The sequence below is a fragment of the Rana temporaria genome, chromosome 5, assembly GCF_905171775.1.
Source record: "Rana temporaria chromosome 5, aRanTem1.1, whole genome shotgun sequence".
Classification (NCBI taxonomy): Eukaryota; Metazoa; Chordata; class Amphibia; order Anura; family Ranidae; genus Rana; species Rana temporaria.
The window spans coordinates 58,995,560-59,016,055 of record NC_053493.1 but is presented as its reverse complement, the minus strand read 5'-3'; the positions used below and the strand labels follow the sequence as shown (position 1 = coordinate 59,016,055).

The 20,496-nt window shown below is 39.9% G+C and overlaps 1 protein-coding gene across 1 annotated transcript in view; it reads right to left on the bottom strand.

Annotated features, from left to right (window-relative positions):
- Window positions 1–14,470, bottom strand: part of ZEB1 (zinc finger E-box binding homeobox 1) — a 193,938-nt gene extending 179,468 nt beyond the window's left edge. The window contains exon 1 of the mRNA XM_040352620.1: window positions 14,380–14,470. Coding sequence (XP_040208554.1) covers window positions 14,380–14,437 — 58 coding nt within the window. The 5' untranslated portion in view covers window positions 14,438–14,470. The remainder of the gene's footprint in view (window positions 1–14,379) is intronic.
- Between the last annotated feature and the right edge of the window lie 6,026 nt (window positions 14,471–20,496).

The following is a 20,496-nucleotide window of genomic DNA, read 5'->3' as shown; positions in this document are numbered from 1 at the left end:
CTGAATGTTCGACGCCGACAGAAAACTGCTGTCTGGGTACAAATAAGATATGTAACAAACACTGCATCATCCAAAGATGGGGCACACAGAGCTCATTTATTTTTACTGTGCAAACGGACAAAAATCGCAACACAGCCAGAAAAACAGTATTTTCAGTAATGGCAGCTTAAGTACTTGTATGACTTTAATGTGCCCATTCACTGGCAGATGGCCTCCAAACAAGGCTTGTTTAGGATCTTCTCTGCCATCAATCAGCAATAGTATGGAATTCCGCCAGGACGTCACACAGAGCGGGTGGAAGAGTTGACTGTTGGACAATCACATTGCTCTCACTCTACCACTCCTTCTATAATCAAATGATTCCAGAGGCCACCTGGACCTCCGACATCTGTCAGACTTGGCCATCGCCGTAGACGGTCAAAACTGCTACAGATTGTGTTCCAGACAAGTCACAGACCAGCACCATAGAGGCACCAAGACATAAGTCATGGGAGACTTAGGGATCCCGTTATATCGGTGTTTCTCAGATTTATTTATCTTGCCGCGCAACAAAAAGATCTGAGGCCTCGTACACACGACCGAGTTTCTCGGCAGAATTCAGCCAGAAACTCGATCGGAGCTGAATTCTGCCGAGAAACCCGGCCGTGTGTACACTTTTGGCCGAGGAAGCCGACGAGTTCCTCGTCGAGCCAAATAGAGAACATGTTCTCTATTTCCTCGTTGTTCAATGAGGTAAGTTGGCTCGCCGAGATCCTCGGCAGCTAAACACAGAACTCGACGAGCAAAACAATGAGTTTTGCCCGTCGAGTTCCTGGGACGTGTGTACGGGGCCTCAGGCCTCGTACACACGACAGAGTTTCAGAGTTTCCAACCACTTTAAAAAAATCCACCCCAGAGGGAGGATACCAACTGACACTGGACTGAAGCCTCGTACACACGACCGAGGAACTCGACGGGCGAAACACATCGTTTTCCTCGTCGAGTTCCTTGTTAGGCCTCGTACACACTGCCGAGTTTCTCGGCAAAAACCAGTAAGAAACTTGCTGGGTTTTTTTTTTGCCGAGGAAACCGGTCGTGTGTACACTTTTCAATGAGGAAACCGCCGAGGATCTCGTCGGGCCAAAAAGAAAGCATGTCTTCTTTTTCCTTGACGACAATGGGAAAATTTGGGTCGCCGAGATCCTCGGCGGCTTCACAAGGAACTCGACGAGCAAAACGATGTGTTTCGCCCGTCGAGTTCCTCGGACGTGTGTACGAGGCTTTAGGCTGTCGAGGAACTCGACAAGGCAAGTTTCTCCATTCCCGTCAAGGAAAAAGAAGACATGCTCTCTTTTTGGCTCGACGAGATCCTCGACAGTTTCCTCGTCGAAAAATGTACACACTACCGGTTTCCTCGGCAAAAAAAAAATCCCAGCAAGTTTCTTGCTGGTTTTTGCCGAGAAACTTGGTCGTGTGTACGAGGCCTAAGAAAACTTTGACAAAACACGACAGCAAAGTGTAGATGGACCTCAGTGAATTCCGGTATAGATTGGACTTCCCCTGTACCAGTAGAAGCCGAACCTACCTCAATTCACACCCAACAGAGTGTCTAGTGAGATTGACAGGGAGCCACTTACTAATAAATGATGTCAAAGAGAACTCTAAAATATATCATGGTGATCTACCTAGCTGGCTTATTTGGCACTTGTGCCTTGCAGCACTGGAGTCCTTGGTTCAAATCTTGGCCAGGACACTGTCTACATGGAGTTTGCATATTCTCCCTGTGTTTGCATGGGTTTCCCCTGGGTACTCCAAGTTTCCTCCCACACTCCAAAGACATAACTGGTTCCTGTCTGAATTGGCCCTTGTGTGTTCCTACATCAGGGGTCTCCACACTTTCTAAACAAAGGGCCATGCTTATTGTCCATCAAACTATGGGGGGCTGGCAGGAGTAGAAAATGCCCTGAAATTAGTGGTATTATGGTACTCTATCATTGGTGTCACTGGTAGGAATATTGCCCCGTCATTGGTGACAGTGGCAGGAATAGTGCCCCACCATTGGTGTCATTGGCAGGAATAATGCTCCATCATTGGTGTCATTGGCAGGAATAATGCTCCATCATTGGTGTCAGTGGCAGGAATAGTACCCAATTGTTGGTGTCAGAGGGAGGAATAGTGTCCCATCTTTGGTATCAGTGGAAGGAATAATGTCCCATCATTGTCAGTGGGAGAAATGGAACCCCCTCATTGGCAGGAATAGTGCCCCATCATAGGTGTCTTTGGGAGGCATAGTGCCCCATCATTGGTATCAGTGGGAGGAATAGTGCTCTATTATAGGTGTCAGTGAGAGGCACAGTGCCCCATTATTGGTGTCTCATAATGGAGGAATAGTGCCCCTTTTTTGGTGTCAGTGGGAGGAATAATGCCCCATTGTTCATGTCAGTGGGAGGAATAATGCCCCAAGAGCCAGAGCAAAGGGCCACATTTGGCCCCCGGGCTGCCGTTTGGAGACCACTGCCCTACACGATCCAAAATAGAATAAAAAACATTGGGGCTTTATACATACACATTATTACTATCCATCAGAACGTATTCTCATATTTTGTGGGTAAACATGATGACTGGTTCTCTTTATTTTGAGATTTAAAGGAACATACGTCCTAATACAATGGTCACAACAAGCACTGCTACATTTTGTAACTTGATGCTGCAGCCATGTTGACTTCGGTGGTCTAACAACATGAACACGACAAGCCCAGAAATCTCAATGTTTTCCCTAGAAGTTCATCGGGAGGAGCTGAAAATGTACACACCCCCAACACTATCCAATGAGTGTCTCGTCTTTACAGATAGATGACTTCTTTACAAAATGCTTGTTACAGCAACGACCTGTCTCTGCATTTGGAGAATCAAAGCAGGTAAGAATAAGAAAACAAGATTTTTGGGGGATTTTTTTTTTTAACCAAAATAGAGTTTTGTTTTAAATAGAAGCAACTTAACAGGAACACATTAAAAGGAGGAAGTAGAAACAGCAAAGTTTAACTGAAAAAAAATAGCAAATTAAATCAACCAATCGCATTTGGAGTCAGATATATTGTAGTTGCTTGCTCTGGGTGGGTTGAAATAAAAATGAAGAAAAAATGACTTGATTCCCCCTTGATCCACACATTCGATGTGTATGAGGGAATCCTCCAGCTGAGCCTTATTCTGACAGCAGGGAGACTTCCCAGCCTCAGAATACACTGATCAGCACTGCAGGCTATAGCCGGGGACACTGATTGAGGAGAAAATTTGTATAATTGTCAATTGACACACATACATGGATTAAATATGGCCTGTCCCTACTGAACCAATTTTTGATCCGTGTATGGCGGGCATAAAGCAGAATGTCAGTGTATAAAAGCAAGATACATAGTATATGTACATAGTATATGACAAGTGTAATAAACTTGAAGGCCTCACGCACAATAGACTCAGACCCCTTTCACACTGGGGCGCTTTAGCATTAAAAAAAGTGCCTGTAAAGCGCCTGAAAAAACGCCCCAGTGTGAACGGGGTCTTGGCGTTAACCACTTAAGGACCTTGCCTGTTTTTCAGACTCGGTGTTTAGAAGTTTAAAACTGTTTTTATTGCTAGAAAATTACTTAGAACCCCCAAACATTATATATATATATATATATATTTTTTTTTTTTCTTTCTAACACCCTAGAGAATAAAATGGCGGTCATTGCAATACTTTTTGTCAAACCGTTTTTGCGCAGCGGTCTTACAAGTGTGCTTTTTTTTGGAAAAAAGTAACTTTTTTTAATTAAAAAATAAGAAAACATTAAAGTTAGCCCAATTTTTTTTTATAATGTGAAAGATAATGTTACGCCGAGTAAATTGATACCCAACATGTCACGCTTCAAAATTGTGCCTGCTCGTGGAATGGCGTCAAACTTTTACCCTGAAAAATCTCCATAGGCAATGTTTAAAAAAATCTATAGGTTGCATCTTTTGAGTTACAGAGGAGTTCAAGGGCTAGAATTATTGCTCTCGATCGCGGCGATACCTCACTTGTGTGGTTTGAACACCGTTTTCATATGAGGGCGCTGCTCGCGTATGTGTTCGCTTCTGCGCGCGAGCTTGACAGGACGAGGCGCTTTAAAAAATAAAAATGTTTTGTTTTCTTATTTATTTTATTTATTTTTACACAGTTTCAAAAGAAAAAAAATGGGTCACTTTTATTCCTATTACAAGTCAAATGTAAACATCCCTTGTAATAGAAAAAAGTATGACAGGTCCTCCTAAGGCTCTGTTCACACCTAGGACGTATATACGCCTGTAGTGCGACGCCGCAGCAGCCCCTGAGACGCTGGAGGGATGATTTCACATTGCCCTCTATGAAGATGTCCCGGACCTTTTTTTCAGGCGGCTTTCGGCGTTCGGCATAGGAGATGTGAACCATCTCCATAGAGGGGGTACAGCTGCATTCACAATTGCGCCGCAAATCGCGGTACAAAACGCTGCCATTTTTTTGCCGCAATTCCCGGGACAAAACGCCGCGATTTGGTACGCCAAGGTGTGAATGCAGCCTAAATATGAGATCTGGGGTCAAAAATACCTCAGATCTCATATTAAGATTAAATGCAATAACAAAAAAAAAATGTTGTCATTTGAAAAAATGACAACAAAAAAATGTGCCTTTAAGAAGTAAATGCGGAAGTGAGGTTTTGACGTCGCTTCCGCCCTGCTATGGAGAAGGGTGGGGGCCCCACCATTATCAGTTACAGGACCGCTCACGGAAAAGATGGATATCTCGGTTGTGGCAGCAGCTGCTGCCGTTACCGAGATATCCATCTTTAAAGTGCCGACGTATATGTACGTGAGCAGGTCCTTAAGTGGTTAAAAAAAGCGCCTATAAAGCGCCTGAAAGAAGCCTCATCTGCAATCCCAATGTGAAAGCCAGAGCGCTGGCAGGGCGTAAAAAAAAAGTCCTGCAAGCAGCTTCTTTGCAGCGCTTTAGGAGCGTTGAATAAACCGCTCCTAAAGCGCCTCTTCCCATTGAGGCGCCTTTTTTAACGTCAAAGCGCCTGAAAAACGCCCCAGTGTGAAAGGGTTCTTAGCGGAACTTTACCAGCGTTTTTCAGATGCTGGCAGAGTGAAAGGGCTTCAAAATCACGCAGGCTTTCACATTGGGATTACAGGTGAGGCTTCTTTCAAGCGCTTTACAGGCACTTTTTTTTAACGCCAAAGCGACTGAAAACCGCCCCAGTGTGAAAGGGGTCTTATAATAATGTTCTTAAAACGCCAGTAGCTTTGCAGTGAGTTTTTCAAAGTTTTTTAGCGTTAGGGTTTTTTTTTTTTTTGGAATCAAAAACTTAAAGAAATGCTGGTGAGCCATGTTTTTGAGCATGTATCTGCGTTTTTTGACGTTAGAGATTTTTTACAGCTGAAAAACTCCTCTCAGGACCCACTTTTTTGGGGATTTTTTTTTTCAGCCAAAAACGCCCCGATAACAACCTATGTGTGCATGGACACATAAGATAACATTCTGGAGAGTTAATTGTCTGTAGAAAAAAATGTCTGAAGCCAAAAACAGCAGCTGCTAAAACGTCCAGTGTGCATGAGACCAAAGGCCCACTGGGCTCCTATACAAAAATATATCTATTAAACATTGGGTGAAAAAGCTACAGTCACACCTTCTAAAAATGTAAAAAGTACCAACAGTTGCAAAATTTTAAGTTTTGAAACAGTTGCCGCTGGAAGTCAATGCAAATAAATAGCAGTTTTTCAATATGGAATTACCGTACTTGTTTAAGAGCCCTTTCACACTGAGGCGCTCAAAAACTGTCCATAAAATGTTAAGCGTTTTTGCAGTGCTTTTGCTGCGCTTTTTTTAAAAAAGCACATCACAACATATCCTTAAAAAAAAAAGAGCCGTTTTGCCACGCTTTCCATTAATTTCAAAGGACAGAGGCATTTTTAAAGCACTCCAAACATGCCGCTTGTAGGATTTTTGCATCACCCCGCCAGCGCACCACCTCAGTGTGAAAGCTTCCATTGAAATGAATAGGAAGCAGTTTTCAGGCACTTTTCAAGTGCTATTTTTAGCGCAAAAGCGCCTCAGGGTGAAAGAAGCCTAAAAGTAGTTGTTTCCTAAAAATAACTGCCACCTTGGTTGTATTATGAATAAGCCATTGTTAACACTGCTATGGCTTTAAAGTCGCACAACTTTGAATTCAACATCCCTGTGTGACTTCATCACGACCTGCATACGACTTCTTTAACAGAAATCAATGCAAGTCCTGTTGAAGTCGCACCAAAGTAGTACAGGAACATTTTTCTGTCAGAGCAGCTTGAGTCACACCTATTAGAATGGTTCCATTGCCGTTAATAGGGCGCAACTTGTCATGCGACTTTGAACTCTCAAGTCGCATGATAAGCCGCGGCAGAGTGAAACGGGCCTACGTGCACACACACGCACTTATTAAAATGTTATTCAAGTACCTTATAAATACAGTACATCTCATATATTATACAGGCTTCCATTTAGTAGAATAAAGTATTCCTAAAAAAGGGGGATTCTCACATAATAAAAAAGAAGGTAACTTCCTTTCACGTTTCATTCCTCCCCACAACACTTACAAAGAGGGTCACATGACACCATCTGTACCCAGTTTAGGTGACGTCCCTTTCCTCCACAAATAACAGGAATGAGAAATTGGCCCATACCTCAAAGTTTTCCACTTTGTATCTATTCTAATAACACTATACTCCTAGGAGTAATCTTCTTCTCCCACGGGTGATACTGCATCGTAGTGTTCAACATGAATGGGTAGTGGACCTCCTTCCACAAGTTCACACAATTTTATATTATACAAGTTTTATATATATATATATATATATATATATATGTATTTTTTTCTGTCCTGCGCAAAATATATATATATAGTCGAAAAGAGAGTGCCATTGAATCTTCTCTCTGCATTCACCTCTCAAGACCTCTCTTTGAACACAGTGGGGGAGATTTACTAAAACTGGAGAGTGCAAAGTCTGGTGCAGCTCTGCATAGAAACCAATCAGCTTCTAACTTCAGCTTATTCAATTAAGCTTTGACAAAAAAAAAACTGGAAGCTGATTGGTTTCTATGCAGAGCCACACCAGATTTTGGTAGATCAACCCCAAAGTGTTACAGGCTTTGCTGTGCACCGGGGGCCCATTTCTTTCTGATATGTGTGCAGTGCCAACCACTGGATTTTATATATATAAAATATTAAATTTTTCCCTTTTTCCTTAATTTTTGTAACATCTATTTCCTATAAAGTTTAAGGCCCCTTTCACACTGACCCGCTGCGGTTCCCCGCAGTGCAGTGTACCTGCGGTTTGCTATAGGCCTCAGGTTTTGATGCATTTTCTGAAACGCACTGCAGTGGATCAGTGTTAAAGTGGTTGTAAACCCTTACAGACCACTTTGACCTACAGGTAAGCCTTGATTAAAGTTTACCTGTAGGTGCAAGAAATATCTCCTTAATCTACACAGTTAAGGAGATATTTCCAAGAAAGGCGGCACCGATGTCTACGGCGCATGCGCGGGAGTGACGTCATCGCTGCTCTGGCCAGTCACAGCACCAGAGCAGCGATACCCAGAAGTCACTCCGGGTATCATGGTGGCGACGAAGGAGGTGTCAGAGGACCGCTGCGGGGGCTTCGTTCTCAGTTAAGTAATTCATAATGAGCTAGTATGCTAAGCATACTAGCTCATTATGCCTTTGTCTTGCAGGGTTTTTTTTTTTTTTTTTAAGAGAGGGTTTACTTCGGGGGACTAATACCTGTTTATATATATACACACACACCATTCCAATGGATCACCGCACTCCCAAAATTTTTTAAAAGTTACTTTTAACCATAAAACAATTGGGGGGGGGGGTGACCCATTGCAATGGTATAGCAGTGGCAGACTGCCTGTTCCCAGCACCCAATACACGGGACGTGCTGTTCACCTATTTTGACAGATGTAGATATAAAGATATATAGGTAGATTCAGGTACATTGGTGCAAACTTGCGGCGGCGTAGCTTAGCCTGTTTAGGCTACGCCACCGTAAGTTAGCTAGACAAGTACATGATTCTCAATGTACTTGCCTGCTAATATACGGCGGCGTAGCCTAAAGCGGGCGGGCGTAAGGGCGCCGAATTCAAATGTGTGGAATGTTAATGTTAATCAGGCTTGACCTTACGTTTTTGACGTTTTTTAGTTACTGCGCATGCGCCGGGCGCCTACATTACCCAGTGTGCATTGCGGCTAAGTACGCCGCACGGGCCTATTGACTTCGACGTGTACGTAAACGACGTAAATCGCTATTCGCGGACGACTTACGCAAAGGACGTAAACATTTTGAATCTCGCGGCGGGAACGGCGGCCATACTTTAACATTGCTATTCCACCTAATAGATGAAATAACTTTAGGCCTGATAATGCCTTACGGAAACGGCGTAAATCTACTGCGGCGGCCGGGCGTACGTTTGTGAATCAACTAATTTACATATTTAACGCCGACCGCAATGGAAGCGCCACCTAGCGGCCATCCAAAATATTGCAATCTAGGATAGGCCGGCGCAAGCCGTCGTATCTTAGATATGTTTAAGCGTATCTCTGTTTGAGAATACACTTAAACATAGGTCGGCGTAGATTCTGAGTTAGGTCGGCTTATCTACTGATAAGCCGGCCTAACTCTTTCTGAATCTACCTAATAGATTTTTTTTTACATCTACTCCCTATATACTTTTTTTTAACACCTGTTTATTGTATATATATATATATATATATATATATATATATATATATAATATATATATGTATATATATATATATATATATATATATGTATAGTAAATATACAGGGGTTGATTTACTAAAGGCAAATAGACGCTAAGCTTTGCAAAGTGCAAGTGCAGTTGCTCCAGAGCTTAGTAAATGAGGTAAAGCTTCACTTTTTTTAATTTAGTAGCAAAGGGGAGGCAGAAAGACAATGGGGTTGATTTACTAAAGGCAAAAATTGATTGTACACTTTTGCAAGTGCAAAAAGCAATTGCTCCAGAGCTTAGTAAATTAGGTAAAGCTTCACTTTACAAAGAACACCCAATCACGTGCAAAGAAAAAATATATATTTTTTTTTTACTTGCACGTGATTGGATGATGGAAGTCAGCAAAGCTTCCCCTCATTTACTAAGCTCAGGAGCAACTGCTCTTGCAGCCTGCAACTGCCTTTAGTAAATGAACCCCATAGAGGTAATACACATACCTTATATATATATATATATATATATATATATATATATATATATATATATATACGTGTGTGTGTATGTATAAAAAACATTTTTTTTACACCTGTATGTGTTCTATTTTTTGATCACCTGTTTATTTCCTGCCTTGGCTGCCTGTATACAAGACGTCTTGTGAGCAGTTGATTGGCTTCTATCTGGAGGTCAGCATCACCTCATCCACCGAATGACATTTTAGAAAGGAGAAAATAGCAAGTCATTCTTACCAGCGGGCTCCTCCCCCACTGTATCTGTACAGACCTTTAATAGCATTTGTCCTGCCTGTTCCTGGACTGTGCAGACAGATAATTCTGCGCTTCGCTACCGAGCACAACTCTACCACCGTATGCCACGCCGGGGCTTAATTCCTCATCCCCATTCTCTGCCTACAGATGCAGATGGGAGATGGCAGGAACACCCTTACCTCACCAGTAATAATAATAAAAAAAAAAAACCCTCTAATGCAGCTTTACAAAACGCATAAACAATGGCATCGCCCCGCAGCTCGCATGCAGACAGTTTGGAGCTCTGGCTGGCCGCGGCTCTCAATTAGTTTACAGGCTGTCAAGTTCAACTACTCGTCTTCCTAATCCCCTCCCCCTGCAATGCACCTTGCTGCCTAATGCCACAGATAACATTTACGCCAAGCTGAAGTCAACCAGGGCCCATTTACTAAAAGCCGTCTTTTTTTTTTTTTCTATTGACCAATCAAATGAGAGTTTGCTCTGCACACCCAATCAGGTAACAAAAAAAAAAAAAGGATTTTTCCTGAAACTTCAATGGCTAACATCAGTTAGATGGATCAGCAGAAAATAATGTTTATTCCTTCATTCACATAACAAAAAGACATAAAAATAAACCAATACAAAAATAATAATAACAAAAAACAAACCCTATTTATAAACAATAACTTTTTTTTTTTTTTCAATTGAAACCCACGCGCTCTTCCTCCTGCACAGGTATTGATGATCATAATACGGCATCGAAAACGTCGGCCATGCAGAACACATTTCCCACCCGCCATGCAACTTCTCTACCTGCGCTCCCCATCGCCGCACCACCGAGGGTTAACAATGAGATGGAAATGATAAGGAGCGCCTATGTGTGAAGCGGGGCGTGTGATCATCGGTGTCAGAACCATGTCAGATGGAAAGACGGGCACGGCGTGTGCGAAATAAGAGAAGAACGCAATACCTGAGATGAGATTGGCCATTCTCTCCCATCCCCCCCCCTTCTCCTTTCCTCCTCGGCCGGGGGGCACCTTTTGTTTTGTGGGTGGGCGGCTGCACGACGCAATCTGTCAGCGGCGGCTTCACATCTTATAAAAATTGCATTAAAACAGAAGGTAGGGGGGAGAAAAAAAAACCGCCACGGCGTGAGAGGTAAATCAATGCTTCCCTGGAGAAGGAGGCAGCAGACAGGAGGGGGGCGGCCGGGGGGGCGATGCAGGAATGGAGCGTCTCTTTTTACACATCCCTCTACCTGCACAAGTTGCCTGGCTGCAGAGCCGTCATGCCATCAGGCCGACGGTCCGCACCGCGTCAGCATCCTCCCAGGTAAACATGTTGACAGTGCTGGGTGGCTCCTGCTGGCCACATGTCACACGCATGTCGTCAGCAGCCTGAGAGGTGCCCCCCCCCCTCTTTCTCTTTTTTCCCCTCCCAGCCTCGGCAAAAAGGAAACCAAACCGGCTAATCTGCACGATCTTACCTCCTTAACCCGTGCAACCCAGATGATCTAGGTGTGGGCCGGACTGGCAAGGGTTAAACCGCCAGGCTGATGTGTAGACGCAATGTGAAAAGTACAGGGGGGGGGGGGGGGCTGTCATGCAGCAAGCTTAGGTCATCAGAAAAAATCCCTTCCCTTACATAGTCCTGGCAAGGCAGGAAATCCCAATACTAAACTATGAGGAGGACTAGGACCACAACAAGGACTTCCTCCCCCGTCCCTATAGGAGGCTGTGACCCCCCCCCCAATCACTGTCAGTGCTGGGATGGAACTCATGGACTGGGGGGGGGGGGGGGGGAGAAAAGGCCGTCTGGCTCTCAGAGTGTGAAATGTAAATGTTTCCCTTATATAGGCTGAGCCGTTGTTGGACGGAGGAAAAGAAGAAAAGGGGCCCCCTTTCTGCCGGAGGACACCACCCCTCTGTACACAGGCAGGTAGTGGAGGACGGAGGAGACCGAGCAAGAGGAGAGAACTTTACTCCCCCGGCCTCCACCCAAAATAAGAATTACATGGAGGACATAGGAGCCTCCACCTGGAGAACAGGAGAGAGCCGAGACCGAGCAAGAGGAGAAAACTTTACTCCCCCGGCCTCCACCGCACCCTCCTCCACCCAAAATAAGAATTACATGGAGGACATAGGAGCCTCCACCAGGAGGACAGGGGAGACCGAGCAAGAGGGAAAAACTTTACTTCCCCGGCCTCCACCGCACCCTCCTCCACCCAAAATAAGAATTACATGGATGACCTAGGAGCCTCCACCTGGAGAACAGGAGAGAGCCGAGAGCGCGCAAGAGGGAAAAACTTTACTCCCCCGGCCTCCACCCAAAATAAGAATTACATGGATGACCTAGGAGCCTCCACCTGGAGAACAGGAGAGAGCCGAGAGCGCGCAAGAGGGAAAAACTTTACTCCCCCGGCCTCCACCCAAAATAAGAATTACATGGATGACCTAGGAGCCTCCACCTGGAGAACAGGAGAGAGCCGAGAGCGCGCAAGAGGGAAAAACTTTACTCCCCCGGCCTCCACCGCACCCTCCTCCACCCAAAATAAGAATTACATGGAGGACATAGGAGCCTCCACCAGGAAGACGCCACGAGTTCCTTCATACAGGAGACTGTCCCATGGCAGGCAGTGTCTTCCTCCCTTACTATTGGGGAGAGGGGAAGTGCCCATAAACTGGATCCCCTCCCATAGCAGAGGAGCAGGGGGCACCTAGGGGTGAAGCCAGAAAATGGGGGTGGGGTGATACCCCATTATCTCAAGTCACCTGTCCATCAGAAAAAATAATAATCACGTGTCCACCAGCCTGGAGCTACTACTACTCCTACTAGTACTACACCTCCTACTATTACTACTCCTAATATTACTCCTCCTAATACTATTACAACTACTAATAGTCTTCTTCATAATACTACTACTCCTAATATTACTACTCGCAATACTACCACTCCTAATATTACTACACCTAATACACCTACTACTTACTAGTAACAATACTATATATCCTATTATTACTACTCTTAATATTACTCCTCTTCCTCCTAATACTACTACACCTCCTACTAATACTACTCATTCTCCTAATACTAATACTACTCATTCTCCTAATACTAATACTACTACTCCTAATACCATTACTACTACTAATAGTCCTCCTCCTAATATTACTACTCTTTCTAATACTACTGCTCCTTCTACTATTATTACTACTACTCCTAAAACTACTGCTACTTCTAATACTCCTCCTCTTAAAATTACTACTCCTACTAGTACCAATACTACACTCCCTACTATTACTACTCCTAATACTACTACACCTCCTACATCTACGACTCCTCCTAATACTATTACTACTACTACTAATAGTCCTCCTCCCAATACTACTACTACTCTTTCTGATACTACCCCTCCTAATACTAATACTACTCCTACTCCTACTCTTTCTAATACTACTCCTCCTCCTCATACTATTATTCCTCCTCCTCTTAATACTACTACTATTTCCATTAATACTCCTCTTCCTGAAACTAAAACTCCTCTGATTAATACTACTATTAATTCTCCTCCTCCTACTAATACTACTCCTAATTTCACAACTCCTACTAATATTACTACCCCTCCTAATACTACTACTTTTACTAGTCCTACTCTTCATACTACTACTAATAGTACTCCTCCTCCTCATACTACTACTAATAGTACTCCTCCTAATACTACAACTACTACAACTAATAGTACTCCTCCTCCTCCTCATACTACAACTAATAGTACTCCTCCTCCTCCTCATACTACAACTAATAGTACTCCTCCTCCTCCTCATACTACTACTAATAGTACTCCTCCTCCTCCTCATACTACTACTAATAGTACTTCTCCTCCTCATACTACTACTAATAGTACTCCTCCTCCTCCTCATACTACTACTAATAGTACTCCTCCTCCTCCTCATACTACTACTAATAGTACTCCTCCTCCTCCTCATACTACTACTAATAGTACTCCTCCTCCTCCTCATACTACTACTAATAGTACTCCTCCTCCTCCTCATACTACTACTAATAGTATTCCTCCCCAGCTCCCCATGGGGCTCTGCCAATCACAGCTGTCACTGCAGGAAACAAAAACAAAGCCTTGCAGCTGCTGTAGAACCTCTTGTCTGGCTGTCAGTGGCCCCCCAGTGGGGATGATGGGAAGTAAAGGGGAGGTGGAGCCGTTGCCAAGAGCAACCAGTTGTCCTGTGTGTAGGGGGGGGGGGGTGTCCTCCTGTATAGTTTTTTTTGGGGGGGGGGGGGGGGTGGTGATAACGGGGATGATGAGGATGATGAAGGAGGATGATGATGATGAAGTACCTGCACTGATGTCAGACCAGCCTCGCCCGTAGCTGACACCTATGCAGATGCGCCGTACACCGTGTACTGCAGCACAGTATGGGGGGGGGGGGTGAGGTATATATATATATAGGTGTGTTTGAGGTGTATATATATATATGGGGGTCCCCCTCCTCCTCCCCCCAGGCAGGTCCCCCTCCTCCTCCCCGCACAGCCCAAGTTGGTCTCCGGGCAGAGAGGAGAGGAAGGGGGGGGGGGGGGGTGTCGGTGATCCGTTACTTCTGCACTACCTGCCCCGGGGATAGGGGGGGTGGTATGAAAGGTGGGGAGGGGGTGATAGAAGTTTCTGGGGGGGGTACAGGGCGGGGGAGGGGAGCCCGGATCCTCCGTACATCATCATGTGATCAGATAACGGTCCGGGGAGGAGGCGGCAGGTAACGATCGGTACGGGCGGAGGACGGTGTGTGAGTCCCCGGTACATGGTGTCCCCCTCCCCGGCCCCCCACCCCCTCTCTCCCCGGACCCTCCGGCCGCACTCACCGTTATTCCGCCGGGGGTTCGCCTGCTTTCTGCGCTTACACCTGGGGCCATCCGCCATGATCCTCTCCGCTCTGTGTCTAAATGCTGGAGTCACCTCCCTCCCCGCCCCTCCTCTACACCCCCCCCCCCATCTCCTCCTCCCCCCCCCCCCCACACTCCTCACCCCGCACCTGGTTTACGACACTCCTCGCCTACCAACACCTCCACCCCCCCTCTACACCCCCCACCCCCCAACAACCAACCAACCCGCCGAGGGGTGTACCCGGGGGAGGGGGGGGCACAGAGAAGAGAGGGGGGCCGGGCTCAGGTGGGCATGTGAGAGCATGGAGGGGAAATAACGGTCCTCCTGGGGGGACTACAAGTCCCAGCAATCCCCCAACTCCGCACAACACGTACAATGTGTCATCCTCCCATCTCCCATCATCATCTCCCATCATCATTCTAATGTTATATATTCTATATACACTCATATCACCGAGAGGGACACGGCATGGAGAATAACGGTCCTCTACACCAGCCAATCACACGCCGACCTTACATCTCATCCACACCATTCATTGTTTTATGTATTATTATTATTCTATTACAATGCCATTTCTTTATATTATTAGACATGTTTTATTAGATTTTTCATATTACCAAAATATTTTTTTTTATATTATTATTATTTTATTTATTAGTGTGTTATTGTTATTATATAGGATTTATTATATAATAATATACAATAATTTTTTATTATTTTATTTATTAGTTTGTTTTTTCTGTTGTTATTATTATTATTATATAATATTTATTATATAATAATATATAATTTTTTTTATTAATATTTTTTTTCTGTTGTTGTTATTATTTTTATTATATAGGATTTATTTTTATTTTATTACCTTTTTTTTCTACTATTATTATTAGAAATTATTTGATAATAGATTGTTTATTATTATTTTATTCCTTTTTTTTCATTATAATTATTATTGTTAATAATTGCTTTACAATTATTATTATTATTATTATTATTATTATTAGACATGATTAATTATTACATTTTTTATTGTATTTTAGTTATCTTTATTTATTTTTTATATTGTATTATTTTTTATTTTTATTATTATTGTTGTTATGCATGATTTAATATAATTTTTTTATACATTTTTGAATTTTCTTTTTATTATTAGTATTGTTATTATTAGACTTATTTTTATTAGATTTATTTTCTTTTTGTTATTATTATTATTATATCTTTTTTTTTATTGTTTTATGTTTTTTCTTTTTTATTATTTTATTAGATCTTATTTTTTTCTATTATTATTGTACATTATTTTCAATTAGATATTTTTTCATTACTATTTTTATTTGATTTGATTTGTCTATTATTAATATTAGACATGACTTCAGATTTTCTTTATTTATTATTTTATTTTTTCTATTCGTATTATTATTAGACATAGTTTATTATTTGACTTTTTTTTATTGTATTTATTATTATTATTATTATTATTATTATTATTATTATTATTATTATCTTATTAGATTTTTTAATTGTTTTATGATTATTATTATTAATTTATTATTTTATTAGATCTTTTTTTTTTCTATTATTATTGTAATTATTATTGTACATTATTTTATATTAGATTTATTTTATTACTATTATTATTTTATTAGATTATTTTCTTTTCTACTATTATTATTAGGCATGATTTAATATCCTTTTTTTTTATTAGTATTATTATTAGACATTATTTATTATTATATTTTTGTTATTATTATATTTTTTTATTGTTGTTTTTTATTATTATTTTTTTATAAATTATTTTATTAGATCTTATTTTTTTATTATTATTGTAATAATTATTGTACATTATTTTATATTAGATTTTATTTTTTTATTACTATTATTATTATTATTATTTTTTCTATTAGTATTATTATTAGACATGATTTATTATTAGATTTTTTTAAATCAAATTCATTACTTACATTTCTATTATTATTGTAATTATTATTGTACATTATTTTCTATTAGATATTTTTTCATTACTATTTTTATTTGATTTGATTTGTCTATTATTAATATTTGACATGACTTCAGATTTTATTTATTTATTATTTTATTTTTTCTATTTGTATTATTATTAGACATAGTTTATTATTAGACTTGTTTTTATTGTATTTATTATTATTATCTTATTTGATTTTTTAATTGTTTTATGATTATTGATTTATTATTTTATTAGATCTTATTTTTTCTATTATTATTGTAATTATTATTGTACATTATTTTATATTAGATTTATTTTATTACTAGTATTATTTTATTAGATTACATTTTTTTCTACTATTATTATTAGGCATGATTTAATATCCTTTTTTTTAATTAGTATTATTATTAGACATTATTTATTATTATATTTTTGTTATTATTAGATTTTTTATTGTTTTTTTTATTATTATTTTTTATAAATTGTTTTATTAGATCTTATTTTTTTATTACTATTGTAATAATTATTGTACATTATTTTATATTAGATTTTATTTTTTTATTACTATTATTATTATTATTATTATTTTTTTTTCTATTAGTATTATTATTAGACATGATTTATTATTAGACTTTTTTAAATCAAATTCATTACTTACATTTCTATTATTATTGTAATTATTTTTGTACATTATTTTATATTAGATTTTATTATTATTTATTCAATTTTATTTTTTCTAGTATTATTATTATTTGATTACATGTTTTCTACTAGTATTATTATTACACATGATTGATTATTAGATTTTTTTAAACTAACTAAATCTATTTAATTCCTATTATTATTATTATTATAATTATTTTTATTGTACATTATTTTATATTAGATTTTATTATTATTTATTCAATTTTATTTTTTCAAGTATTATTATTATTTGATTACATGTTTTCTACTAGTATTATTATCAGACATGATTGATTATTAGATTTTTTTAAACTAAATAAACCTATTTAATTCCTATTATTATTATTATTATTATAATTATTATTGTACATTTTTTTATATTAGATTTTATTATTATTTATTCAATTTTATTTTTTCAAGTATTATTATTATTTGATTACATGTTTTCTACTAGTATTATTATTAGACATGATTGATTATTAGATTTTTTAAAACTAAATAAACCTATTTAATTTCTATTATTATTATTATTATTATTATTATTATTATTATTATAATTATTATAGTACATTATTTTATATTAGATTTTATTATTATAATTTTTTTCAATTACATTTTTTCAAGAATTATTATTATTAGACATTATTTATCATTAGATTTCCACTAGAGTTGCACCAGTACTAAGATCAGTATCTGTGCCAATACTAAATACGGCGCTCTGATACTAAAAGCGATACCTTCAAGTGCACAAGCTGTAACCGCCGCCTTTATAACGGGTTCACATGTGCGGGGCTGGTTTCTGTGCGATTGGAAAAATAGTCGGGTGCGATTTTGTTGAGTGGTTCAGGTGCGAATTTCTAAAATGTATGAGACTGGAAATCACACCTGATCCGGACTGAAAATCATACGACTCTTTTCAGAATCGCACTGCGGCCGCGCCGCGCGTATGTGATCCGGCTCCATAGAAAGCCAGTTTGGTTCACCTGTCATGTGATTCGGATGAGGTTCAAAATGCAATATGTAATATAATAATATTCATTTAATAGTAAAATAAACAGAACCACATAAAATGTATTTAGTATTAGAATAATATATTAGCTCATTTAACCACTTCAGCCCCGGAAGGATTTACCCCCTTCCCGACCAGACCATTTTTTGCGATACGGTACTGCGTCGCTTTAACTGACAATTGCGCAGTCGTGCAACGATGTACCCAAACAAAATTGATGTTTTTTTTCCCCACAAATAGAGCTTTTTTTTTTGGTGGTATTTGATCACCTTTGTGGGGGTTTTTTTGTGCTATAACCAAAAAAAAAAAATACGAAAATGTAAAAAAAAAAAAGTCAATATTTTTTACTTTTTGCTATAATAAATATCCCCCCCCCCCCCAAAAAAAAAATCTTTATCAGTTTAGGCCAATATGCATTCTTCTACAAATATAAAAATATATAAAAATCGCAATAAGCGTATATTGATTGGTTTGCGGCGGACAGATCGGATACTTTTGACACTTTTTTGGGACCAATGACATTTATACAGCGATCAGAGCTAAAAATAGACACTGCTTACTGAATAAATGACAATGACAGGGAAGGGGTTAACACTAGGGGGCGATCAAGGGGTAAATGTGTCTCCTAGGGAGTGATTCTAACTGTGGGGGGGATGGGACTGACAGGAAGAGGAGAGAGATCGCTGTTCCTGATCACTAGGAACAGCAGATCTCTCTCTCCTCCCTTGTCAGAACGGGGATATGTTTGTTTACATTGACAGATCCCCGTTCTGGCTCTTTGTGGAGCGATCGCGGGTGGCCCGGCGCGCCTGCTATAGTCAACCCAATCCGTCTGTTTGTAGCCCCTCAGTGCACACATGTCTGCTGACATCCACTGCCCCGTAGAGTACAATGGGTGGTACTGAGAAGTAGACAGGCGGACCCGATTGGTCCACTGGTGTAAAAGGGGCCTTAGACTCAGTTTGATCTCATCCAATTAAAATCAAGTCTAAATCCATTGGACAGAAAGTTATGGCTGTTACATTTTTTGCAGATTTGATTGTTTTGATCGAATTGCAGATCAATTAGATAAAAAAAATCTAATAAAAATTGAAGTGTGTATGGCCAATGCCTCTCCACTTGCCATGGTTCTGCACACCTCATCAATTATTACACCAGCCATTCGATGGCTCTACAGTTTAGTTGAGAGCACAAGCAACTGTGACAGCGTTCAGAGCCATGCCTTGTTACTATTTTGGAAACAGTTAAATTGATGGTTTAGTTCCACTTTAAGCTTGAAGAAGTACATGAGATTCTCGGGGGCGGAGTCACTCATTTCTGGAATCTGTAGGGGCCAAATAGACTGACTGTACACTATGGAAAGTGCAGTTGCTCCCGAGCTTAGTAAATGAGCAGAAGCTCTGCTGACTTTTATTATCCAATCATGTGCAAGCAAAAATGCTTTTTTTTTTCTTGCACGTGATTGGGTATGAATTACCTTATTTACTAAGCTCTGGAGGAGCAGCACTTGCTGAGATCCACCCCATAGACTTCAGTGGGAGTGCCTGAAGAACGCATGTAATGCACATTTTTCTCACAATTTCTTGCCTCGCCTCCTCTTAGTAACTAGCCTTCCATTGGCTAAAACTAAAACCCCAAGCCTGAAAATGCCCAAAAGATGCCCATAGAAACACGCCAAGGAAAAAGTCGCCTAAAAACACTCACTCAAGTGCAGGGCCGCCATCAGGGGGGTACAAGCAGTACACCTGTAAGGGGCCCGGATGGCAACCCCCTTTAAAAACCCCTTTAGGGGTCTGGAGGTCCCCAGGGCCCGAGATGGCCACCCCCCCCCCCCTTTTTTTTATTTATTTATTATAAAAAAAAAAATTATTTTATTTTTTATTAAAGGGCCTATTTTTTTTAGAGAGAGATCTGGAGGTCCCCAGGGCCCCGGATGGCAACCCCCCCCCTTTTTTTTATTTTTTTTAGGGGTCCGGAGATTCCCAGGGCCCCGGATGACAACCCCCCTTTTTTTATAAAAACAATATTTTTTTTTATATTTTTTTTTATTTCTTTTATTTTTATATATATTATTATTAAAGGGCCCAGAGGTCCCCAGGGTCCCGGATGGCAACCCCCCTTTTTTTATAAAAAAAAAATTATATTATTTTATCTCTTTTTTTTTTCTTTTTATTTCTTTTATATATATATATATATATATATATATATATATATATATATATATATATATATATTAAAGGGCTCAGAGGTCCCCAGGGCCCCATGTGGCAAACCCCCTTTTTTTTTTTTTTTTTAAATGTTTACTTTTTTATTTTTGTTTATATATATATATATTTTGTTTTATTATTAAAGGGCCTAGAGGTCCCCAGGGATATATTTTTTATTTATTTTTTATTTTTATTAAAGGGCCCAGATATATATTTTTCTTCATTTCTTCTTTTTCTT